Source organism: Phalaenopsis equestris, unplaced genomic scaffold (genome assembly GCF_001263595.1).
Source record: "Phalaenopsis equestris unplaced genomic scaffold, ASM126359v1 Scaffold000290, whole genome shotgun sequence".
Lineage (NCBI taxonomy): Eukaryota > Viridiplantae > Streptophyta > Magnoliopsida > Asparagales > Orchidaceae > Phalaenopsis > Phalaenopsis equestris.
The window spans coordinates 35,411-59,749 of record NW_018164732.1 but is presented as its reverse complement, the minus strand read 5'-3'; the positions used below and the strand labels follow the sequence as shown (position 1 = coordinate 59,749).

The following is a 24,339-nucleotide window of genomic DNA, read 5'->3' as shown; positions in this document are numbered from 1 at the left end:
TTATTTTTGTTTTTTTTTTTTTTTTTTTTTTTTTTTTTTTTTTTTTTTTTTTTTATTTTTACTTCAGCTAGCATTTCTCCGTAGATCTGCATCTCTTCTTTTCTAATTAGGTTTTTTCAGTCTTTTTCTATGGTCCATGGATCTAACGTAATGTCGCTGGATCCGGCTTTGCTCTGCTCGATAATGGATTCTTTGGCGATTTGATTGGGATCACATGCCTTCATTCCTCTTCTTTATTTTTTTTAAAAGTAATATAATAGCCTAATTTTTTCAATGCCCCACCACTTTGATCTCTGATATAAAATTCCACCAGCTGGCCGTTGCTCTTCCGAGATCTGTTGAAATGTCGGGGAATTTCTTAGTTTGGTGTTGCAAATATTTTGATTCGACGTGTGATTCTCTCTTTACTGTTGTGAATGACTGCTAAAAGAGTAATGCCGTACATTTTGAAAATCTCTCTTATCTCCCAATCATAAGTCAGCCTAACAGTCCAATATTAATGCAGGAGGAATGGTAAAAATGGTTCATCTTCGTCTCCCAACTTTTATTTAGCTTCTTTGCGACGAGATTCTGTTGTTCATAAATGAGTTTTCTCTTGTTTTAGCTTGGAATCTGTGTTATACCTATAGGCTAAGCAATACTAGCCTTTACCCTTACTAGTATGTGGCCTGATCCTTAGTTTTTATCTCTTTTAAGCTGGCGGGCGCTAAAGCTGGACACCTTGCTGTTTGATGCTTAGAACTTTAATCGATTCCTTTGGATGATTCTTCTTTTTTTTTTTTTTTTTTTTGTCTTTTGATATTCAGGAGAAGAGATAAGAGAGGAAGTTTCACCATGAAGGCGCTAATTCTTGTTGGTGGATTTGGGACCCGTTTGAGGCCATTGACCCTCAGTGTTCCGAAACCACTTGTGGATTTTGCCAACAAACCTATGATCCTTCATCAGGTATTGCTGTGTTTATTTCATATATAGTCTGGAATCTAAACATAAACATGCGCTTAGATAATCCATTCAATTTACCCTGTAGTTTGTTTGATATCTTCTATTCTGTGAAGAGCACAATTTAGATTTGGACTAATTGCATCTAAATTTTGGTTTTTTTTTTGTTGGCTCAATTTATCCCGTTATATATACAATTTAATCTATAGATATTGCTTATTTGTAAGGATATCCTATTTTTATGATTCCTTAAAAAAGTTATCTTTTTAAGAACTTCATATATTTTTATTTAAAATTGTCTTTGTTGTTTAAATTGTGTTTTCTTCTTGGCCATCCACAGATTGAAGCTCTGAAGGAGGTGGGGGTTACTGAAGTTGTTTTAGCAATAAATTACCAGCCAGAGGTAAGATGGAAAAACAACATCTGATTGTATTCTTGTGCTGATATTATTTAAATTATTGGTTATAAATTCTTATGTCTTATACTGCTTTTTTTTTTCCTTACTTGTATGATTAGGTCATGCTCAATTTTCTCAAGGAATTTGAAACAAAGATTGGTATAACAATTACCTGCTCTCAGGAGACTGAACCTCTAGGAACAGCCGGACCTCTTGCTCTTGCAAGAGATAAGCTAGTGGATGGGTCTGGTGAGCCTTTCTTTGTCCTCAACAGTGATGTTATAAGTGAATACCCATTTGCTGAACTCATTAAATTCCACAAATCCCATGGAGGAGAGGCCACAATTATGGTCACAAAGGTAAATTTCATTCTTTGCAATATTGATTCTTTTCATGATCAACGACCTACGAAATGGATCTGTGATTTCCTTGAATAGGTAGATGAACCTTCAAAGTATGGTGTTGTTGTCATGGAGGAGGGAACTGGAAAAGTGGAGAGATTTGTGGAAAAACCTAAAGTATTTGTTGGTAACAAAATCAATGCTGGGATCTACCTGCTGAATCCCTCAGTACTCAACAGCATTGAATTGAGACCCACCTCAATAGAGAAGGAAGTTTTCCCTAAAATTGCTGCAGATCATAACCTCTTTGCCATGGTCTTGCCAGGATTCTGGATGGACATAGGCCAGCCAAAGGACTATATCACAGGCCTAAGGCTTTACCTGGATTCCATCAGGAAGAAATCCCCTGCCAAACTCGCTTTCGGTTCGCAATTCATCGGGAACGTCCTTGTTCATGAGACCGCTGTGATCGGAGTGGGTTGCTTGATTGGTCCCGATGTTGCTATCGGACCGGGCTGCGTGGTGGAGTCCGGCGTAAGGCTCTCGAGATGCACAGTGATGCGTGGAGCTCGCATCAAGAACCACGCCTGTGTCTCAAGCAGCATCATTGGTTGGCATTCAACGGTGGGGCAGTGGGCGAGGGTTGAGAACATGACTATCCTCGGCGAGGATGTGCATGTTGGTGACGAGGTTTACAGCAATGGTGGGGTTGTCCTCCCACACAAGGAGATCAAATCCAGCATTTTGAAACCTGAGATTGTCATGTGATTTTGTTGTCTAGTTTGGTCATTTTCTGGGCCGGTTTATTTCTATTTCAGCTTTGTGTGTTTGTGCCTGCTGCCAAGCTTGTTGTTGAGCATCTTGGATATGAAAAAAAATTTATGTCCAGTTTAGCATGCGTGTATATAAGAGCATTATGTATGGACCATGTGATCGTGTGGAGCTTGTGACATGGTTCGCTCTTTCATTGCTTGTCTCTCAATGAATAAATGAAAGCTTTTGTGTTTGCAAGCGCTGATCCAATGTGCCAAAGTCCAAGGCATCTGCATACATATCAAACAACTCTCATGTTTTTACCTATCTAACACCTAAACATCATTTTTTACATACATTCCACCTTATTTTATGCATGAAAAAGGTGTATTTCACTTGTGTATTCTCATGTGATAAAAAATATTTGGGTGGTATGAATGTAAATAATAGTGTTTAGATGTGAGATATGTAAAAACATATGAATTGGGTTTTTTATATAGATGTTCGTCATCAAAATATATATTTAAATGATCTCTATAAAAGACAAGATGCAGGAGTAAGTACTGTTTGTTGTGTGCTGGAATATCATGGTGCACGATTACTGATTGCCTTTGCAGAAATATTTAGATTATTTTTTTCTTAGGATGGTCCACACTGTTCACACAGCATCTACAAATTATAAAAAAAAAGGGCTGTTTCCATACATAGCACCCAAAACATTGTTAATTAGAAATATAAGACTTTCTTTCGTTCATTTTTTAATTTCTCACTCAAATATTGAAATTCATGATAAAATATCATCTTACATTTTTGTAAGTAGCAATGTATCGAGTGTAATGTAAATATGTTGGTTCGGTAGTTAAAAAATTTCGCTCGAGTGTTACATTTTGTAAATAGTAATATTTCAGGTTTTATGCATGTAATTTTTGGAAACTCTTAAGCCTTTGGATGAAAAGTCAACTTGTAGTGGTTCCAAACTAACAAGAAGTTAAAAAAAAAAAAATTTGTATCAGTTTTAAGATGAAAAGACAATATTTAAAACATGCTCAAAATTAGAAGATGTTTAAATAGATATAAAGAATATTACCATGGATTAATTATGTCTTAAGAAAACAATTAAATATCATTTAACTTTAGGTGTTAATATTATAACTTCGAATATTTTATTTCTTATCATTTTCTTGCAAATCATTTCAAGATATTTTTGCAACAATGTGCCAAATATCTAACAATTTATGGGTTAAATTCATCTATCATGTGAATTAATACTCTTCTTATAATAAAAATTTATGCAATATTATTTTATCATCACTTAATGTTGACTCTGAATCTGTTCGGGAGACACGCGCAAAGAATAGAGTAATGAAGATCGAGAAAAGTTCCATGGTCTGGGTCCTTATCTTTAGCATTTCGCTCTACATGTGTCCTCAATGTCGTCTTGTGGGGGATCTATGTTGGTTATTGCCCTTTGATCACTCTCAGCTCTCCAAGATCTCTGTGTTCCTCATCTTGTTGACGATATGACTCCACGCTCAAAGCGCCTTTTAGGATGTTGAATCTGAATCTATCTAGAAGACACACCCAAGGAATTGAGCACCAGAGATCGAAAGAGAGGTGGGGAGAGAGAGAGAGAGAGTAATACTGTACTATTGAACAATAAAATTGCATAACCTTTTTTCATAAAAGGGACCCCCTATTTGTATTTATAAGAAGGGGTCTTAATACAATTACATATTGTACCCCCTACGGTACGTAGGTAAAACGAGGGTACTATAGTCCCTACGTGAATTCGGACCTTAAGGCCGCAAATATGACCAATTGGCCTTTTGGTCGGACGGCTGTGGAGCCAGGAGGCAGCGTGGATTGGTGAGTTAAGTTCTCCGCCCTCGGGGCATTGGGAACCATTGCACTCTCTCATTCCGTTCAAAATAGATGGTGGTGGTCTCATTCTACCATATCTAATCAGTTGAATCCTTTGAAGGTGATCTTCTCCTCCCATTGGAAACACACTATTCTTATGATATAAGAATATGTACGGTTGGGCAGTATTCCTGGGTTGTCCATGGCAGGGTCTGCGAGGCCACTTCGGCCTTTTTACCATCGGTGAAATGTCCTTGTGATTTGTGCTGGTAATTTTTAATGCACGCTTACACAATTTTCTCATTCATTATGATATGATAAATTGTACTATAAATTAAGTTTTACATGAATCAATTGCCAAATAATTGAAAGTTATTTCTTATCACTCATATCATTTCAGAATTGGAAGATTTACATATCTAGCACTTAAAATTTGCTTTTCACGTTTAAGATAGTTTGCTTATGCTTAAAAAGATGTGTTCAAATTGTGAGGTAATGTATGTAAATGCTCCTTCAGAATTTTAAATTTTTTATTATTGCTTCATAACACTGGTCATTGTTTTATGCTAAAAAACAACGCAAATTAAGTATCCCTTACTTTGGAAAAATTATTACATACATACACCGGGCGGTGTCCGATCCTGATCGTAGATCACGGTGATCCACGGTCACGATGCAATCAAAATTTTTTTGAAAAAAAAAATTTAAAGTGGGGCCCATCAAAATACATCCTGACCGTAGATCACCGTAATCAAATGATAAATAATAATAGTTACAAACATTAAAAATTCATTAAACATGACCCAATTGTAATAATCCACATGTTATTCGATATTCCCAAAATTTGCCCTCTTTTTACGTTAAAGAAGAAGAGATTACAATATCTTGATGGGTGATTTGACTTTTTGTAAATGTCAAAATATTAAAATATATTGGAGAATAGAAAAAACGGTAAAAAATTTTAGTGGACCCCCACTCCAACAAAAAAAAAAATGTATTTCAGTGGTTCAGATCGGATCCGCACGCAATAAGCGCTGTGGAGATAAAGAGGAATGTGGGTCGATGATTAAGAGAAGGTTGTTTAGGGCTTTAGATATAATAATCAAGTAATTATGATTACACAATATAAATGTAATAATAAAAAATGAGCGAAATTATTTAGGCGATAATTTTCGAGGGATAACAGTTGGGGAATTATTGTTGCTGGCAATAATCACCAGTGTTCATAGTATTTTCGATCATTAAATTTTTCTGAATTTTTAAGTAATAGTTATTTGAAAAATGTAAGTCTATTTATAATATTTTTTTTAAAGAAAAATTTTAACTACTTCAGCTAAAATCCACGTGAACATCAAAAGGCATGTGTTAATTTTTATCGTCCAAATAAATGAGTTTCTCTTCAATAACCAACCAAAATAACCCATAAATAACATCTGTGGTGTTATTTCAAGATTATTGAAGTGAAACCGCGGATGTTATTTTGCGGTTGTTTCGGGGTTATTTAATAGAATATATGAGTTTCTCTTCAATAACTCAGAAATAAACCCGAAATAACCTCTGCAGTTCTACTTCAATAATCCTGTGAAACACCATAGGTTAAGATATATAAAATGAAGTATGCACGTAGAGCTTGTCAACGTTCTATTATTGAACATGTGGTGGCATATTATTGAAGTCTGCACGTAGAGCTAGGCCCTAAGTCCGGACAGAAAATTTTCCCTCTAACGCAGGTTGTCAACGTTCAACTCAATAATTAAGAAACAAAGCACCAAGAAAATCATCCAGCACGTTAAGCTTTCTTTATTCATCCCTATACTCTCACAACAATGTGGTTTAAATAACACAACAAAAGGGTGAACAAAACCAAACAACGCAGCCAACATTGCAAGACGAAACACCATAGGTAAGATATATAAAATGAAGTAAAAAAATCTGACAGTTGCATCCATTTTTGTAGCACTTACTTTCAAGCTCGAATCTCCACTGAGAGTCAACAATGAGGAAATCCTCTAAACTAACTTGTGGAAAGAAATTGAAGCAGAAGATGCTAAGAATGCCGGGGCACCTTACGGCCCATCAGTATCTTCCTGCTTGAATATTGTCCTTCGGCTGTATCACGGAGTTCAGTCTTCCATCCCATGGCTTCAGTGATTTCCTGAATCTCTCTGATAATATATTTGGAATCACGTATGTAAGCTCGCCCACCTGGTGCCTTAAATCAAGAGACTATCCAATGAAGCTGTTGGACAATTTCACAACCATATTGCTTTCTAAAAATGACCTTAATTTATTAGAATTAAATGAAAATATGACACTCAATGACGGGCGGAACCAGCCTTTCTTTTGAAAGGGGATAAGTTTATTATGTGTTAAAATTTTAAGTGTTATGCACATAATTATAAAATTAAGGTGTTGGATATGTAAATACATGATAAGAAATTTTTAATAAATGTATCAATGTGTAGAGATGGTCTAGCATTATGTTAGTATCTTTCCATGTATTTGAGCAAAAATTTGAGTTCTTAAAATTCTTTCAAGTAAAATATTTAAAAGTGGAATACTGTTTGAACCCATAACATCAGATTGTAAACTGTTAGCTAAAGATTGATTAGCTAGTAAATCAAAATAAATGAGAAAAAACTGAAATAAAATGAAACAAATCTTCATAGAAAAAACTGAAATAAAATGAAGCAAATCAAAAGTTATGTAAATTAAAATAGCCTTTACAGAAAAGCAATGAGAAAAAACTGAAATAAAATGAAACAAATCTAATAGAGTAACCTGCGGTGGCCACAACACAACTACATCAAATCTACTCTATATTCACATTTAAGGCTCAAGTTCCTTCTCGAAGCCGTTGTAACGAATAAATGAGGGGATGGGGGTGGGAGGAAATACTGAAACAGCCCTTTTAATTTGGTTACATCAGAAAATTGAGGGAGGCGAAGGGAGGATGTGGGGAGGTGTACCCCACGTATACCATGTGTCGGTCCCTACTCAATGAGAAAGGATTCATGTAGCCGACCCCACTTAGTAGAATAGCTCAATGAGAAAGGATTCATGTAGGCGACCCCACTTAGTAGAATAAAGGCTTGTTATTGTTGTTGTATGTTGCTTTCTAATTTTTAGTGAGTATGAAGGGAATTTACATACATACGGCACAATTCCAATGCAATTTACATATAAAACACCTAAACATTCATATTTACATGCATACCACTCAAACCTATAACATTACATAAAAATTCCACCATTGTTATCATTTTAAAAGTGAAATACATGTCTTCATCCATAGTATTATGACACCAAGGTGTCAAGTGTAAGTATCAAAATTTGAGCCTTAGATATGTAATTACAAGACTTGTGTGGTATGCGTTTATATTCTCCAAATAAAAATTATTGAAGGTATAAAATAAAAGTCAGAAGGTGCATATCAATTATGTGTACCAGTGTGTATTTGTTGTCTGCACACCTTAAAATGTTCCATGTCAGACCAAATTAAGTATGCACGGTATAAGTGGTGTGTAGATTAATAAGAATAAATAAAAAGTAGTGTATAGATTAGGTGTCTTCTAGCTGAACCTAATCTGCACAATCTATACATAACGGTGCACATATGATTTGGTGGGTACAAGGGGATTTATATTGTTGTGCATAAGAGTGAATGCACCTAATACACACCCCTAATATGTGCTAATCTACGACAATATATGCATTTAATAATTTTTTGAACCAAATAGGACAACAAAATTTGCCTAATTTATCAGATGATTAATTTCATATATAGCAAAAAGCTTAAACCAGAAAGACAACCAATTAGGGCCCAATTGTTTCCGTGTTGCCAACTTATGTTTAACCTATAATCTTACACTTATAGGTGAAGGTCAATAACATCGTATTTCTATATTGGCATATTTTTCACTTAGATGATATAACTAAGTATTCTCATGTGCCGTAACAAAGAATAGCTACAACTTAGCTCCTCGATTCAAAGTTGTAAAACAAATGCCCATTCAATGAGTAGTTGGCCATGAGCAAGAGTAAAAAAAATAACATTTTACATTACTTTTAGATTTTCATGATTGAAAAACAGGGCAAAACCCATTTCATTGAAGGCTTAACAATTATTAATTCTCAAAGGTTCAATGATTGGTGTAATTAATAATTTAAGCAGTGCTGGTAAAAATAGCTAAACGGGAGAGATGAAACTTGCTAGGGCTTATCTGAGTGTTGCATGTTTGATAATATAACCAGAGAGAGGGTTTCTCACCTTTTATGCTCTATGGAAAAGAGGCCAAAAGCATGCAAGAAGTCATAAGTTCTTGGGTAAGTATCAAATGGCTCGCACCTGCAGGTAAAAGAAAAGACTAAATAAACTGGAAAACTGGTTAAACAACATTCCTGCAATGTTTCAAACAGCAATCAGAACAAATTTCCGGACAGTCTGAGAACAAGATAAACGGAACTTCACGAGAGGTATTACTTTCAAATAATTTGTCATATTAAGCATAGAGGTAATTGGAAAATTGCCTTCGTTCCATAAGTTTCCAAAATGCCAGAAGGGTCACAAATTCAACAAAAAGCTACGAATAAAACAAATTCTATGATATAAAGTGATTCCGTACGGCCCATTGTTATTATGTGGAGCTTGATTGTATCAATCAATTAGTCACTTAAAACCCTCAGTTTCGCTGATCAAGCTTGATGGTGAGTTACATTCCGACACCTAGAAGGCAACACCGCCAGACCCGGTACATGTTTCATAACCCGAGAGTACGACACTCGCGCTTGGAGGAGAGCGTCGCAGAGCCCAGATACAGAGCCCGACACTGAGACTAACAGTGCCACAACACTCAATCCAGGTTTCAGAACTCAAGAGCTCGACACTGCAACGCCCAGAGGTGAGAGCCCGTTAGAGCGCCGCAGCACCTTCAGGCAATTTTCACATAAAGTCTCGGCTTCACTGTTGGAATTTTAGTTTTCACTTGTGCGAAGGAGAAAAAGAGTGACTTGAAGTGTTCCAAAGAGAGGAGAGGTTTTAAGTATGAGGTAATTTGTACAATTATTCTCATTTTTTCATAGTGGATTTGTTGATATGGCATGATTCCATGATTTTCTCATGTTCTCAAGTTTTTCCATATTAAATATGGTGTTTTTTTTTTTTGTGCTTTTGTTCAAATTTATTTCATCGAATCTCTTGAATTGGTTTCTACAACTCTCCGAACAACTCATCAAAGAGCAAAATCAAGTGAGTTAAGATAAAAAAATATATAAATTGATGATCATAGATGATACATTTTTATATGAAAATTTTTTGTATTTTTGTCAAATCCGATGGAGAAAAAAAAAATCTTATAAAAAATAATAAAATGATAAATCATACCAGTCATGGGCCACTCCTATAAGTCCACGATCATATATGACAGGCAATGTGTTGGGTCCGCTTATGGGGACAACATTCATTACCCAGCTATTCATCTTCAGATCAATTAATGCAGCAGCAAACCTATTTAAGAAAGTAGATGAGGAATGCAAAAATGGTTAACTGCACACTGTGATAGAATTACAAGATACTATTTGATTTTGTAAACCATGGATTATGCTTTAGTTGATATGAACTGCCACAAAAATTAATTAAATGCTGAAAGACATCTTACATATAGATCAAATCAGCAAATAAATGAAATTTACTAGAAGGCGCAATTCAAAGTTGTTGTGTGCTAGAATATTCTTGGTGGTAGCAATGAGTTCTCTGCCTTATCCTTTTATGAAAAGCCCACAAACAAACAGATAAATGCATTTTGATAGAGACCAAAAAATTTTTACATGAAAAGCTTGAAAAAGAAAAAAATCATGAGACTTGCTCCTATTGAAATAGCTTACTAAGGTAATAAAAAACTGCTATTTCCCTCAGTTGGAGAACATGGGATTACAAATTTTGGATTACTATCTTGACCTACAATGGCTATACTAAAGAATGCTAAAGAACTTGTAAAAAAGTGATGATGTTGGCTAAAAGTCGGTGATTAGATAATGGCAGTTAACCTACAATGGTTGAGTGATGATGGTCAAACAATATCGATTAGATGATGGACGCTGTGTGATAACAGTCGAGCAGCGGCATCAGGCAATAATGCTTAGGCGACACAAGTTACTGGCTTTGATTGTTGGCATCAATTATTGGAAAAGACTCTGGAACACTTCAAATCTCTAAGCACCCAACTTGAGATAAATGTCTCCGTCACATAAATAGATGCTTATTTTTAATTTTTTAAAATGTATTTTGTTAATTTTAACCAAAAACACCAATCACTTCATCAGACGGCTTGTTAAATTTCTTGACAATAAACCATACTTCATACAATTATATATCCTAATGACCTCAAAATTTTGATGATATAGGCTCATTAGATTTCTTTAGTTGAAATACACTTAATGACTATAAGAGCTCGTGATTTAGAAACCATCTAGTCCTTTAATTAACATCATGGAATTTTTAATTATGCTCTAAAAACTTCATTTAGGCTTATGTGGCTTATGGCGAAATACTTTTGTTGTCATTGGACTCGTCTCAATGCAATGTTCAGTTCGACAGTCAAATTACAGAAATTATTGTTCAGTTGATCTTGAATTTAATCATGAAAGTTTTCTATTCAAATTTTGCATTGATATCCATGCTTGAAAAAATGGACTTTTAGATGTATCAAAAGCTATGCCCTCCATATCAAGAGGTAAAATAACAAATCACACAGAAAACTTAATCTGCTCAGTCCAATTTCCTGCAAGTAAGATGTAAGTAAATAGAAACTAAAACATTTCTCCCAACCATTAAAAAGACCATTAAATCAGACGTGCAAGAATGATTATCAAAATCCAAGCATCCAAATCAACCGTCTATCAATTGTTACTCATGAATGGCCAATACTGAATTGGAAATTCAATAAGCGGCTATCTGGTATGCTGCACATGGATTGCTGTACAAGGTAAACTCCTAAAGAAGTTGACCATATTTTGTTTACAGAACATTAGTAATAGAGATGAACTATGAAGCAAAGTAATCTTATAAACTTTACTTCAAACATATAACAAATTAATTACTTCGCAGGTAATTACATTATCTCAAATTTTCGTGAAACCAAACTTCCACTAACATAAAATGAATAATATAAAGAAAATAATGTTACATACAAATTTGTCCATGGAGAAACCAAACTTTCACTATATTAAAACATAAAATGAATAATAAAAAGAAAATAATGTTACATACAAATTTGTCCATGGAAGGTGCTAGTATCTTACTAATTAGAATAGATAGAAAACAAAATAAAGATAGGAGATAAAAAGAAGAAAAGAGAAGCATTGAATTTAACTATATTGCTAAAAGTACAAGAATGATGCAATAAGATTCAGGTGTCAGGTTCACCATGTAATCCCGTACTTAAATGTTTGGATTAAAGCTTAATGTAACAGTAACGAATACATTTAAATAATACAAGTAAAACTCAACAGCAAAACTTAACCCGTGTTTCTTATAAAATGAATGAGTCAAACTAGCTTGTAGCTTTTTACTTGAATAGAGAACATATGAATAAATTTTAAGTAAAAAAGATGAGTTCAAATGAAAACGTTGCCAACTTGCAGAACAGAAGTTTAGATGAAATTTCGATCATCTCATGTTAAGTTCGAGAATAACTTTTACTCTTTAGGCACTTTGTAACAGAAATTGATATATTAAAAGTGCTTTTCCTGCAACTTGTTATTTCATATATTTTAATCGGCTTTATTTTTCTTAACAATTGTGTGATTGAATGTTATAAGCTAATAAGCGAGCACAGATTTGCAAAGTTATTGAACTGAATAAGTCTAAAAATTGAATAACTAAATGTGTCACTAAAAAATCAAACTTGCCAATTAAAGAATGTGCCATATAAAAAATAATTTAACGAGTAGGCTCAATAAAATGTTTTTTGTGAAATCACTTTGAACTTGAAAACTTCTATATAATCTTCAAATCTTATGCAACCATTCATCCTTTATGAATCTTTACGAGGTCATCCCTTAGATGAGCCTCTCTTTTTGCCAAAACTTGCCTTTGTAGGAATAATATTTATAGACTGACTACTGGTATGTACTTCTCTCGCTCTTAATGTGGATCCACAAAAAGGAAAATCCAAATATTAGGATTTGCTTTTCATCCATAAGATCCCAAATATTCTCAACATACTGATTGATTCACTCATCTTAAGGAAATCTTTAGATTATGAATCTTTAAAGTTGGTTGAATTCACGATAGAAATCTTGAATAATAAATTTAGTATTCAAGTGGATCATAAAAGAATTATAAATTAAAATATAAAAAATAATTTGAAAGCATGGGATACTATTTACCTTAGTTCATCAAATATATTTTTTTCCTTTTGAAGAAAGTTGTGTTTATAAGATGAATTCATCAAATATATATTGCTCATCCATATTGCTCTCCTGCAAAGAATAGTCTCGTACCTTTTAAACTTCACCTTAACTAGAAATTACTCTGATCTAAGCTTAAGTTAGTCGATAACTTGCTTAACTAATTGAGTATTTATTTAATAAATATGTTTTTCTAATGTTAATCTAAGTTGCCATTCTGTCAACTCACTACCTTGCATTCGGAAGATGATTATTAATTTTAGATCAAACCCAGTTAATAATCTCTCCCACTCTCTCTTTCTCAAGAACTTCTATAGCAATCTTTAAAGAAAAGAGTTCACCAATTTCTTCAAGTTTATTCTAAGGGATGATTTTGTCGAGCATACTTTGAGGGATGAGATTCATGAGCTCATTCTAATGAACAATTTTGATGAGTATATTTTGAGGGACAAGTTCCACAAATTCATTTTAAGGGATCAAGTCATCAGGTAACTTTGAGGGGCAAGTTCCTCGAGCTCATCCTAAGGGTTGATTTTGTCGAGTTTACAATGAGGGATAAGTTTTCCAAATTCATAAGAACTTCTTTTTAATGTAAAGTTATTGAAATGTAACTTCTCTAAGAAAAATACTTAAGGAAATAATTCAGTTTTATTATTTTTTATGAAATATTGACTTTTAAAGAAAGTGAATTTACAAGAAAGTTTCTTAATGAACACTTTTAATAATAAAATATTTTAAATCATATCTACTCCACGTTATTGGTGTTTCCATGTGAAATTTAGCTTCAAGTCGATAGGCACCAGAGTAGACTTGCTCTTTAACTATATATGATCCTTCTCAAGAAACAAACCATTTCAAATTTTCTCTGGATTTTATTTCCATGATTGAATGTTTTCACATGAACATTCAAATCAAAATTTCTTGTAACTCACATTTGGACTTCTTATTATTTAAAAGAGACATGAATTCTTAATTCTTCAAGTAAATCAAGGCAATTTTGAAAACCATCTTCATTCAAAATTTTCCAATTGTTGAATTCATCAAAATTTGGAGTAGCTATCAATCTTTGAACAAACAAATTATATTCACCAAATAACAAAGCTTATTTTCCATGTCATATTGCAAATAGTGTTTGCCCAATTGCTGAAGATGGTGTGATTATTAAAGACCATAATATTGGTTATAACTTATTTTAATTTTACCATAAATAAATACCTTTGCATGACATATTCTCTTACTTCATATTACCCATGAGTAAAGTCCCAAAATAGTTTCCTGACTATTTACATTGGGCCATTTTAGTCCCAAAGTTTATAACAATAATAAATTATTCACCGAAGTATTTCATTGGGTCCTAATATAGTCCTCACTAGGGATTATTTCAACCCATATTAAAAGAGCCTTGGGATTAAATTGAAACTTTTATAAACTATGGGATTAAAATAACCTCTGTTGAGAGTCAAATGATCCTTTTGACATTTCTCTCTATTACTCATTTACTTAATTAGAATAAATTGTGAATATGAATAGCTAATATCACAGAGTACTCCGACACGAGTACAAAACATAATTCTACTATCAATTATTAGTATTTATCTTAATCATTTGTAATTTTTTTAAAAAAAATTATTACATAGACAAGTAAAAATTTTACTAGAATTCTTGATAGAGTCCCAGCTCTCAACTCTTTGTGCTTAAAAGGCCTTATCAACATAATCAGTCCAGAGCATGCCCTTCATCATAATAACTTCTCTTTCTATAGTAGGAAAAGTGAAGTAGACTCAGAAATCATACATTATCCGTGCTTTGATATCAATCCATGGTGTGTAATAGATTAGAATTCGATGAATGTCTCAATTCTACCAACCATTTTAATTGTCTTTTAGAAGAACTATGGCTTGCTAAAAAAAAATAAAATGATAGGAATATAGTTTAAAATAAGTGTATTGCATTAGAAATATTTTATAATTGTTTGATTGAATAAAAATAAATACAGATGATTACTAATTTGTCATTGATTTGAAAAAAAAAGAATTTAGTATAACACTAAATACAAGTAGCCAATAATGAAAGAGGAGATATTGGATGGCAGTGGGCGCTAACAACGGTTGAGAACAATGGCAGCAGTAGCAACCAACCAGTGACAGAAACGACTGAATGCAAAGGCCAATGACTAGTACGAGAAGCGACTTGTGGTGTATTTGAAAATCAACTAAAATCAATAGATTTTGTTGGAATACACCAAAAATAGTCTAAGGGATGGTCTTTAAAATCAAAAAAATTGTACTTCCAAATTATTTCTATCAAATCAAGCACCGATATTTCAAAAATCCTTGCTTTTGAAATACTTCATGTCCAAATGTCTAGCTAAGGAATCCCATAAGAGATTAGATTTTGAACGAATTATTTTCAATAGAAAATCAGTGACTACTTGAATTGAATGTGCGCCTAAGGAAATAGTTTTCCATAAGCAGCTTTGATTTATGGGCGAATTCAGTTGTTCACTAGGAGAGTAGCCTTGTAGCTTCAAGGTGCAGTATTGACAATTTTGACTGATCTCAGAGCCAATTATATGCTTGAATAACTTTGGACAATTTGAATTAGATAAGAAGTTTAGTGTATTCTCTGAAAACCATCATTTAATTGTGATCTAAATCTTTTCCTTGTTGACCATCTATAGACTTGATTTATTATAATTGACTAAACCGGTTTGACTTAGCTTTGGCAGCATTGGATGTACATAGAAAAGTAAAAGAACCATAATAACATGCAATCAAAATGATACTTTACCTAATTAATGAAACCTAGCATCTATTTTATGCATGCAAGGAAATTGAGACAAAATATCACGAACTATAATTATTATAATAAACTACAAATAATGAATATAGTTAGATTAAGAGTTTACATAAAGAAAGACAAATCTAATGTTACATGTTTGATCAATAATTATTTTCTAGTTTTCGAATTTCATGTGCTATTTTTAATGATAAAAATTCTATTTTTTATAGTTTAAAACTTTTTTTATGCCTGATGTATCACAAAAAAACTCATCCAATCAAATACAAATTTTGACACAAGTTTTTCGAATTAGAAACTTTTATATTCAAATACAAAGCATCCGATCTTTATATTTAACAAATTTATCATCCAGATGTATATCTTAATAAAATGGATCTAACGAGGCCAAGATGAAACAATTCTAATATAACTAAAGTACTCAAGTGTTCAAGAAATATCAATGATTAGAAGCAACCATTGAAGTCATTGGATGATATCTCTAGGATTTTTTGGAAATATCTCAATTAAAATTTATAAATAAACCATGATTCCACACATAAAAGGGACTTAACCAGAGAGAGTTCATAGATTTGTAGAATCATAAAGTTATGCCCATCAATCAACTAAGATGATTACCATCAACGGTCATCATCACTCACCACCAAATATTACCAACAAATTTCAACAGCTACTTTAACATGATCATTGTTATCTATCTGTTGTCACCATCCAACCAATATCATTTATGTTTGTTGTCGTCCGACCGTCGTCACCATCCATCAACTAATGCAAACAACTATCATCGCCCAATTGCTTCATCGGTCATTGACGAATATTGATACTTGTTACATCTTTTTATTTTAGCAATATTTTATACTTATCTTACAAAAGATCAAGCTCACAAATCACACTTTGTAATACTTGTGGTTTTTCCTGTTAAGTAGGTGGAGCCCGGTCAACTCTCTTAATTAAAGATCATTTAATTAGCCTTTGATTGAATCTTCATTTTTACTGTAATTAAGGAAAGTTGAAATTCTTCCTTATGTTCCTCTCCGCGTCGCGCAAGCTTATCCTCACCGGAAACCGCGTGAACCTTCTTCGTTTCTTTATAGGCCTTTTTTTGCTTGTTATAAATTGCTAAGCAAACTTAAGCAATTCACTAATCTCTTTGCTCCTTTATCTTTTTTCGGCTGGCAAACTTACGGATAGGCAAAAAGGGGTTTGCTTTTGTTGTTTCTCTCCCCTTTTACGGATTCTTCCGCACGTGGTAGCTCTCCTCAAATTTTCTTCTTTCCTGGCTGGCTTACGGTGGAGAGATAGAGAGAGAAAGAGAGAGAGAAAGGTAAGGAGAGAGAGAAGAGAGAATTATTGTAAACGTCGAGCCACTCGACAGTGTAATTCATCTGACTAATAAAATCTTCTGCAATTTTGTGGATGTAGTCAATTTGTAAAACAACATAAATTTGTGTCATGTTTTTCCTTTTTCTTGGTTTGTTATTTTTTCTCAATCCGGTTTTTTGCTTTATTATCGTCATTTTTCACAACAATTGATATCAGAGTCGTGGTTTTGGATCTAAGGAAAAGCGATGGGCAGAGACGAAGTGAAGGTTTCAGAGATCGAGAAGTTCGACGACACGAATTTTGGTTATTGGAAGATGCAGATAGAGGATTACTTCTATCGGAACTGATGGATGAGGTTGATTGGAATCTGTTGGATCGACAGTTCTGAGGATTATTCAATTAACTCTATCGAGATCCGTTGCCCACAACGTCATCAAGGAGAGAATGACTGCAGATCTCATGAAAGCTTTATCAGGTATGTATGAGAAACCATCGACGAATAACAAGGTGCGTTTGATGAAAAAATTATTCAGTTTGAAGATGGCGGAAGGTGTGTCTATTGTTCAACATCTGAATGATTTCAATACCGCTACAAATCAATTGTCGTCTGTTGAAATTAATTTTGACGATAAGATATGTGCGGTGATATTGTTGGCTTCATTGCCAAATAGCTGGAAAGACATGAGGATAACAGTTAGCAATTTTGCAGGTAAATCTAAGTTGAAATATGATGACATTTGTGATTTGATTTTGGCTGAGAAGGTGCGCAGAAAAGATTCTGACGAGACATCGAGTTTGAGTTCGACACTAAATATTGATTCCAGAGGGAGATCGCAGGACAGAAACTCAAACAGAAGAAAATCAAAATCAAATTATAGAGACAAAAGCAAGTCAAAGTTTGGTTAGCAAGCAACCTGCTAGATTTGTGGCAAAGCTGGTCACATAAAGAAGAACTACAAAAATTCTGAGAAGACGGAGAATGTAAGTGCTAATGCTATAACTGAAGAAGAGCATGATGCATTATTGATTGCAGTTCACAGCTTTGTTGACGACTAGATACTGGACTCAGTGACTTATTTCCATACATCTTCCCACTGGGAGTTGATGTGTAATTATATTGCAGGTGACTTTGGGAAGGTGTATATAGTTGATGAAGAAGCTCTGAACGTGGTATGGATGAGAGATGTTGATATTGCACTCCCTAACAAGAGTAAATGAACTTTGTAAAAGGTCAAACACATTCCTGAGTTGAAGAAGAATCTCATTTCAATTGAGCAGCTCGATGAGGGCGGTCATTCAGTAGTGTTCTCAGATAGCACCTGGAAGGTTACTAAAGAAGCACTGGTACTGGCTCGGGGTAAAAAGACTGGTACGTTGTATGTGGCTACTGGTTTAATTAACAGTGTTGATACTGCAGTTGCAGAAATCACAACAGACATGTGACATTGCAAGCTTGGACACATAAGTTAGAGAGATATTAAAGAACTTCAGTCCAGACACAAGCTACCTGATCTTAAGCATGCGTGAAAGTTACATTATGGGAAAACAAAAGAAGGGCAGTTTCTTGAAAGATGACAGAGCACCTGGAAGGGATGAGAGATGTTGATATGACACTCCCTAACAAGAGTAAATGGACTTTGTAAAAGGTCAGACACATTCCTGAGTTTAAGAAGAATCTCATTTCTATTGAGCAGCTCGATGAGGGCAATCATTCAGTAGTGCTCTCAGATAGCACCTGAAATGTTACTAAAGAAGCACTGGAACTGGCTCAGGATAAAAATACTGGTACGTTGTATGTGGTTACTGGTTTAATTAACAGTGTTGATACTACAGTTGCAGAAATCACAACAGACATATGACATTGCAAGCTTGGACACATGAGTTAGAGAGGTATGAAAGAACTTCAGTCCAGACGCAAGCTACCAGATCTGAAGTCAATTGATCTCAGCATGCGTGAAAGTTACATTATGGAAAAGAAAAAAAAGGTCAGTTTCTTGAAAGATGACAGAGCGTCAAAGGCAGAAAACTAGAACTTGTACACACCGATGTGTGGGGACCCCCCTAGTGACATCTCTTGGAGACTCTCACTACTATATCACATTCATAGATGACCACAACAGAAAGGTATGGATTTACTTTCTGAAGCATAAATTTAATATGTTTATGATGTTCAAAACTTGGAAGGTCATGGTTGAGACAGAAATAGATCTAAAACTGAAATGTTTGAGTTTTGATAATGGTGGTGAGTATATTGATGGTGGGTTCAAGGAGTATTGTGCAGCTCAGGATATCAAAATGGAGAAAACAATTCAGGGGACACCACAACAAAGTGGAGTTGCGGAGCACATGAGCAAGACCATCAATGAGCGTGCCAGGAGCATGAGATTGCAGGTCAGACTACCACTAACTTTTTGGGTAGATTTAATCAACACCGCAATTTACTTGATCAACAGAGGGTCATCCATCCCATTAAACTGTGAATGACCTAAAGAGGTCTGGAGCGGAAAAGAGGTCAGATTTTCTCATCTTAGAACTTTTGGTTGTCTTTCTTATGTTTTAATCAATCCTCATGCTAGTAACAAGCTTGAGGCAGAGTCAAAGAAATGTTATTTCACTGGCTATGGAGATGAAGCATTTGACTATCGTTTCTGAGATGATCAGGATCAGAGGATTATCAAAGCAGAAATGTGATCGTTAATGAGAAGATGATGTATAAGGACAAAACTACAAATTTTGAAGTAGCTCCTCATGAATCAGAGTTCGTAAGGTTTGACAATCTACCAGAGGTCACAATACATGAAAGAGATGCGAATGACGATGAGAGTGAGTCTGGGGCACCCATTCCAATTATTTTGCAGTCAGATTCAGAGTTATTCACTACTTCAGCTACCATTTGCAGGTCAGTCAGGAGCAGACGTTCTCCACAGCGTTACTCACCAACTTTGAACTACATCCTATTGACAGATAGTGGAGAACCACAGAGCTATGAAAAAACCTTGGCAGACGAGAACTTTAGCAAGTTGGAGCTGACCATGAAAGAGGAGATGAATTCCCTCCTGGGAAATCAGATATGGGAGCTGACAAAACTTCCACCGGGGAAAAAGACATTGCACAACAAGTGGGTATACAGGGTGAAGACTGAGTTTAGTGGCAGTAAGAGGTACAAAGCTAGATTTGTTGTAAAGGGCTTTCAACAGAGGCAGGGGATTGATTACTCTAAGATTTTCTTCTCCTGTGGTGAAGCTCACAACCATCAGAAAGATGTTGGCTATGGTTGCTATTGAAGATCTGTTCCTTGAGCAGTAAGATGTGAAAACAACTTTTCTTCATGGAATCTTAAAGAAAATATTTACATGCACCAACCTGAAGGGTTCATGGTACAGGGAAAAGAATATTCAGTTTGCAGACTGAAGAAGAGCTTGTATGTCTTGAAGTAAACTCCTAAATAGCGATACAAGAAGTTTGATAATTTCATGCAAAATGCAGGGTGCAGCAGATGTTAGGCAAATCAATATTGCTATGTCGGGTACTTTGTCAATTCCTATATCATCATGCTATTGTATGTGGATGATATGCTTATTGCAGGGGCCAGTATTGATGAAATCAATAATCTGAAGAAGTAGATGTGAGAGCACTTTGCAATGAAGGATTTGGGAGCGGCAAAGCAAATCCTTAACATGAAGATTATCAAAGATCAAGTCAGAGGCACGTTGAGGCTTTCACAGGCTGAATATGTGAAAAAGGTGTTTAGCAGGTTCAATATGGACAGGGCCAAACCGGTTGGCACACCTTTGGGCAGTCATTTCAGACTCAGCAAGAATTGAGCAAATACATGAGTAATTCAAGGAAGGAACATTGAGAAGCTATAAAGTGAATCTTGAGATACCTAAGAGGCTCCACAGAAACCTGTTTGTGTTTCTCAGGAAAGAGCTTGGAGGTACATGACTATATCGATGCAGATTTAGATGGATACATTGACACTGGAAAGATTACTACGGGTTATGTTTAAACTCTTTGTAGTACTGCAGTGTCATGGGGCTCAAATCTACAGAAGACAGTTTCGTTATCCACTACAGAAGCTGAGTACAACGCAGTGTCAGAGGCTACAAAGGAGGAAGTAAGTTCAGAAGGACACTCTACAGTGATAGTCAGAGCATCATATTCATCGCAAGGAACTCAGCATTTCAATCCATGACCAAGCACATTCAGATCAGGTATCACTTCATATGGTCATTGTTAGATAACATACAATTACTACTTGAGAAAATTTGTGGAAGCAAGAACCCTGCTGATATATTGACAAAGGGTGTTACGCTTGAAAAACTGAAGTTATATGCAACTTCAGTTGGTCTTCCAGATGAAGACTGTGGCTTTAATTTGCAGAGGTAGAGGACATCAAATTTGAGGAAAAGGTCGATGCAGCCAGCAGATGACGCAGCTAGTGGATATTTTAGTCAGTCTGTCGGCACTAAAAAGTTGAGGAGTTGCCCGATCATTGGAATCGAAATCCCGTCTCCCGCTTCGGAATGACATTTTAATTTAAACATATATAAGTCTTAAAAAAATATGAAATCAAACTAACCCCATATTTTTTATAGTTAAATGAAAGAGCATTATACCTCAAACCCTGTATCTATTCTGAAGGATAAACACAAGACTTAAGGATAAGACTCGATCAAATAAACTAAGAAATATATGACATTCGTTTGGTCTGCGAAACCGTTTTATTTACCGACAAATTCCACTATTTAATATGAAGAATTAAATAGAGTTTATATTAAGCTGGGTTCGGACAAGCTTCCTATAAGGGCAAACGCCTATAGTTAATTGCATCTTAGATAACCAAAGTCACCTAAAAAACTCTCGATAAAGAGGTCAAAGAATAGGACTTTTCAATGATATCGAACAAAGAGATGTGAAATGAGAATGGTTCAAGTTTGGAGTATTTTGTTGTAGAGTCCAAAGGAGGAGAAACTGAGGGATGTCATAGATCTGAAGGAGAACCTCGGTGATTTCCCAATCTATCCTATTATTTGGCTTCAATTTAGAGGATAAATTTTTAAGTGTTTCATCCTGCCAATTTTATTTAATTAGGGCTTACATTTATATAAAATGATCACACAAATAGCCTGGAAGATATGAGGTTTTAGATCGTGATGCATGACAACCTCAGAATCCTAAGATGATTCAGAATCCTAAGACGAGTTAAAGCTTAGATTGTATAACAGAGCTATACAAAGGCCTAAAGATGAGGTGGGAATTTATGTTGCATAAACAAACAATCTCGAAATCTATGACTTTGTTGTTTAATTCTAAAAAAGAAAATTGGTTTAGCTTTTTGCTGTTGAAGATGGTCGTGTTGCCCACCATGCTAGCTCCAAGCTCCTCGTCGTGCCAAATTTAAGTTTTCTAGGGTGTCAAGTTATGATATCAAATCAGACAACCCTATGGTATGGGAGATGTTAAAGTTTATTAAAGCGACACCGATTAGGATCCTACGGTTCCCTCGTTCCGACACCACTATTTTCTTTGGATTCACTTAGTCCAAATGAATTTACTAAACCCAACTCGATGAGTTCCATAATTTTATTTAGACCGTGGGAAATCTCGTGAGCAACCATAGGTTACCTCCTCTGAGGGACTCCCGATCATCCTATAGAGACATTTTAATTTAGTTGCAATTTTTATTTTGTTTAGAGTTAAATATTGAGTTTTCTTATATTTTGACTATTGTGGTGGTGGATTTTATTTTGTTTTGATTTCTTAATTTTAGTTTTGATTTCAGTTCTGTGGCTATCCTTAAAGTTTTAGTTTTGATATGCAGGGTGACATTGATATCTAACATGCAAGTTTTTGGGCAAGAAAAAAGAGCTGCGGACAAATAAAAGTAAATTGCAATGCAATAACATAAAAGCATACTGTAAAACATACCTGACGAGTCTTCTTGTTCCACCACCTAAAACTCAAAAATGCATGTAAGGGCATTTTATATGAAGTGAGAAAAATAAAGTTCTGGTGATCTACCAAATCCTAAATCATATCTCGGTGGATCCCTATTAGTTTGATTAAGAATGATTTTTGTTAAACAAAACATATCAAGTTTAGTAGACCGCTAAGATATCCAACATGTCTAGAAAAAAAAGCAGGTTCATGCTTCCCTCTCACCGCCTGGTGAAAAGCCTCGAGCTTATTTAAACTTATTACGTTGCTTAATAATTCATCCTGTAAATATCTCCAATGCTCAATGAACATTGATGTTTCAATTATCCCTAAGAGTAGGGTAATTATCATTTATCACTCAATTTGAAAATTATATGGGTGAAAACCCTTAAAAGGAGCAAGTTAGTGTTATTAAAACATTTAGTCAATTTTAGTTTTAGCTTGGGCTTGTAGTATTTCAAAGGTGTTCAACTTTTTATTTACATTCACTTTTCTAATTCTCATTTAATCAAATTTGATTTAGCTTAAGTCACTACTAAACCCTTAAGGTCCTAGTGAATGTCTTAATCATTTTGAAGGAGATTTTTAAGTGATAATAATTCATCATCAAGACTTTTGAATGCTATTTGAACATAAAAATTAATGAGTTATTAACATCCAACACCATATCCTTTAGTCTAGGATCATTTAATTTGATAGACTTTCAAATTTTAATGATTTAAGGAATTTACACATTCATCCTTCAACTAGGGAAAAATGAGATTCGTTTCTACCAATTAATCCCTTATGTTTCAATCATCTAAATATGTTAATTAATATCAAAGGTTGCTCATTTCCCTTTCTTCAGTTAAGCCTAAATGTTAATTAAGACTAAATTTCAAAAATTACACTTTTTACTCTAAGGCTCTATCACTTCATAATTTATTAAATTTAATTCAAATGACTTTAGGATTTGTATCCCACCTCACTCATGGGTCAATTAAGACATCAGAGAAGAAAATGTGATTTTTCAAATTTTAATTTAATTTATATAATTATTTATATGCAAAATTTAATTTACATATTTATTTTAATGCAAAAATAGAGATTTTCAAAGGAAATTCCATAACTTGACCAAGACAATTTTAAAAAAAAATTACTTAACTTGACAAAGGTAAAGCCTAATCCCTTGAAATTTTAATCCAAGGTAGACTTAGAAAATAGAATCCTTTCGACCAATTTTCATGATTTTTTGAGTTTTATTTAAATTATTAGAATTATTTAAGTTATGGAGTGTTAATTAATTATAAAATATTTTAAATGTGGAAAATTAAGTATTTTATTAAATCTCTCTGAGGTCAAAGAACCCAGACAAACAAATTTCACATTTTTCTGATTTTTTTTTGAATTATTAGAATTATTTAAGTGAAAATCCATTTTTTAGTCTTTTAAAAATTATTTTTATCTTCACTTAGAAAATTGAGAAAAATATTCCAATTGCCCCTAAATACTTAGGAAACAATTTAGAACATTTCCATAATTTTTTTTTTTAAATTTAATTTTTAATTATTTAAATATTAAAATAGGCTTAAAAATGAA

General features: G+C 34.1%; 2 protein-coding genes across 2 annotated transcripts in view; one reads left to right on the top strand and one right to left on the bottom strand.

Moving 5' to 3' along the window:
• Positions 1-806: 806 nt before the first annotated feature.
• Positions 807-2,693, top strand: LOC110025122 (probable mannose-1-phosphate guanylyltransferase 1; the record flags this gene model as incomplete). The annotated part of the gene is given in 4 exon segments (XM_020725407.1): positions 807-945; positions 1,280-1,342; positions 1,456-1,695; positions 1,774-2,693. Coding segments are annotated over 4 exon segments (1,086 nt in total). The 3' UTR covers positions 2,446-2,693.
• A 3,319-nt stretch (positions 2,694-6,012) lies between these two features.
• Positions 6,013-24,339, bottom strand: part of LOC110025121 (probable methyltransferase PMT11) — a 31,614-nt gene continuing 13,287 nt past the window's right edge. Inside the window, exons 5-8 of the mRNA XM_020725406.1 lie at positions 9,674-9,796; positions 8,561-8,638; positions 7,738-7,762; positions 6,013-6,502 (exon numbers count right to left, since the gene is read on the bottom strand). Coding sequence (XP_020581065.1) covers positions 6,338-6,502; positions 7,738-7,762; positions 8,561-8,638; positions 9,674-9,796 — 391 coding nt within the window. The 3' untranslated portion in view covers positions 6,013-6,337. The remainder of the gene's footprint in view (positions 6,503-7,737; positions 7,763-8,560; positions 8,639-9,673; positions 9,797-24,339) is intronic.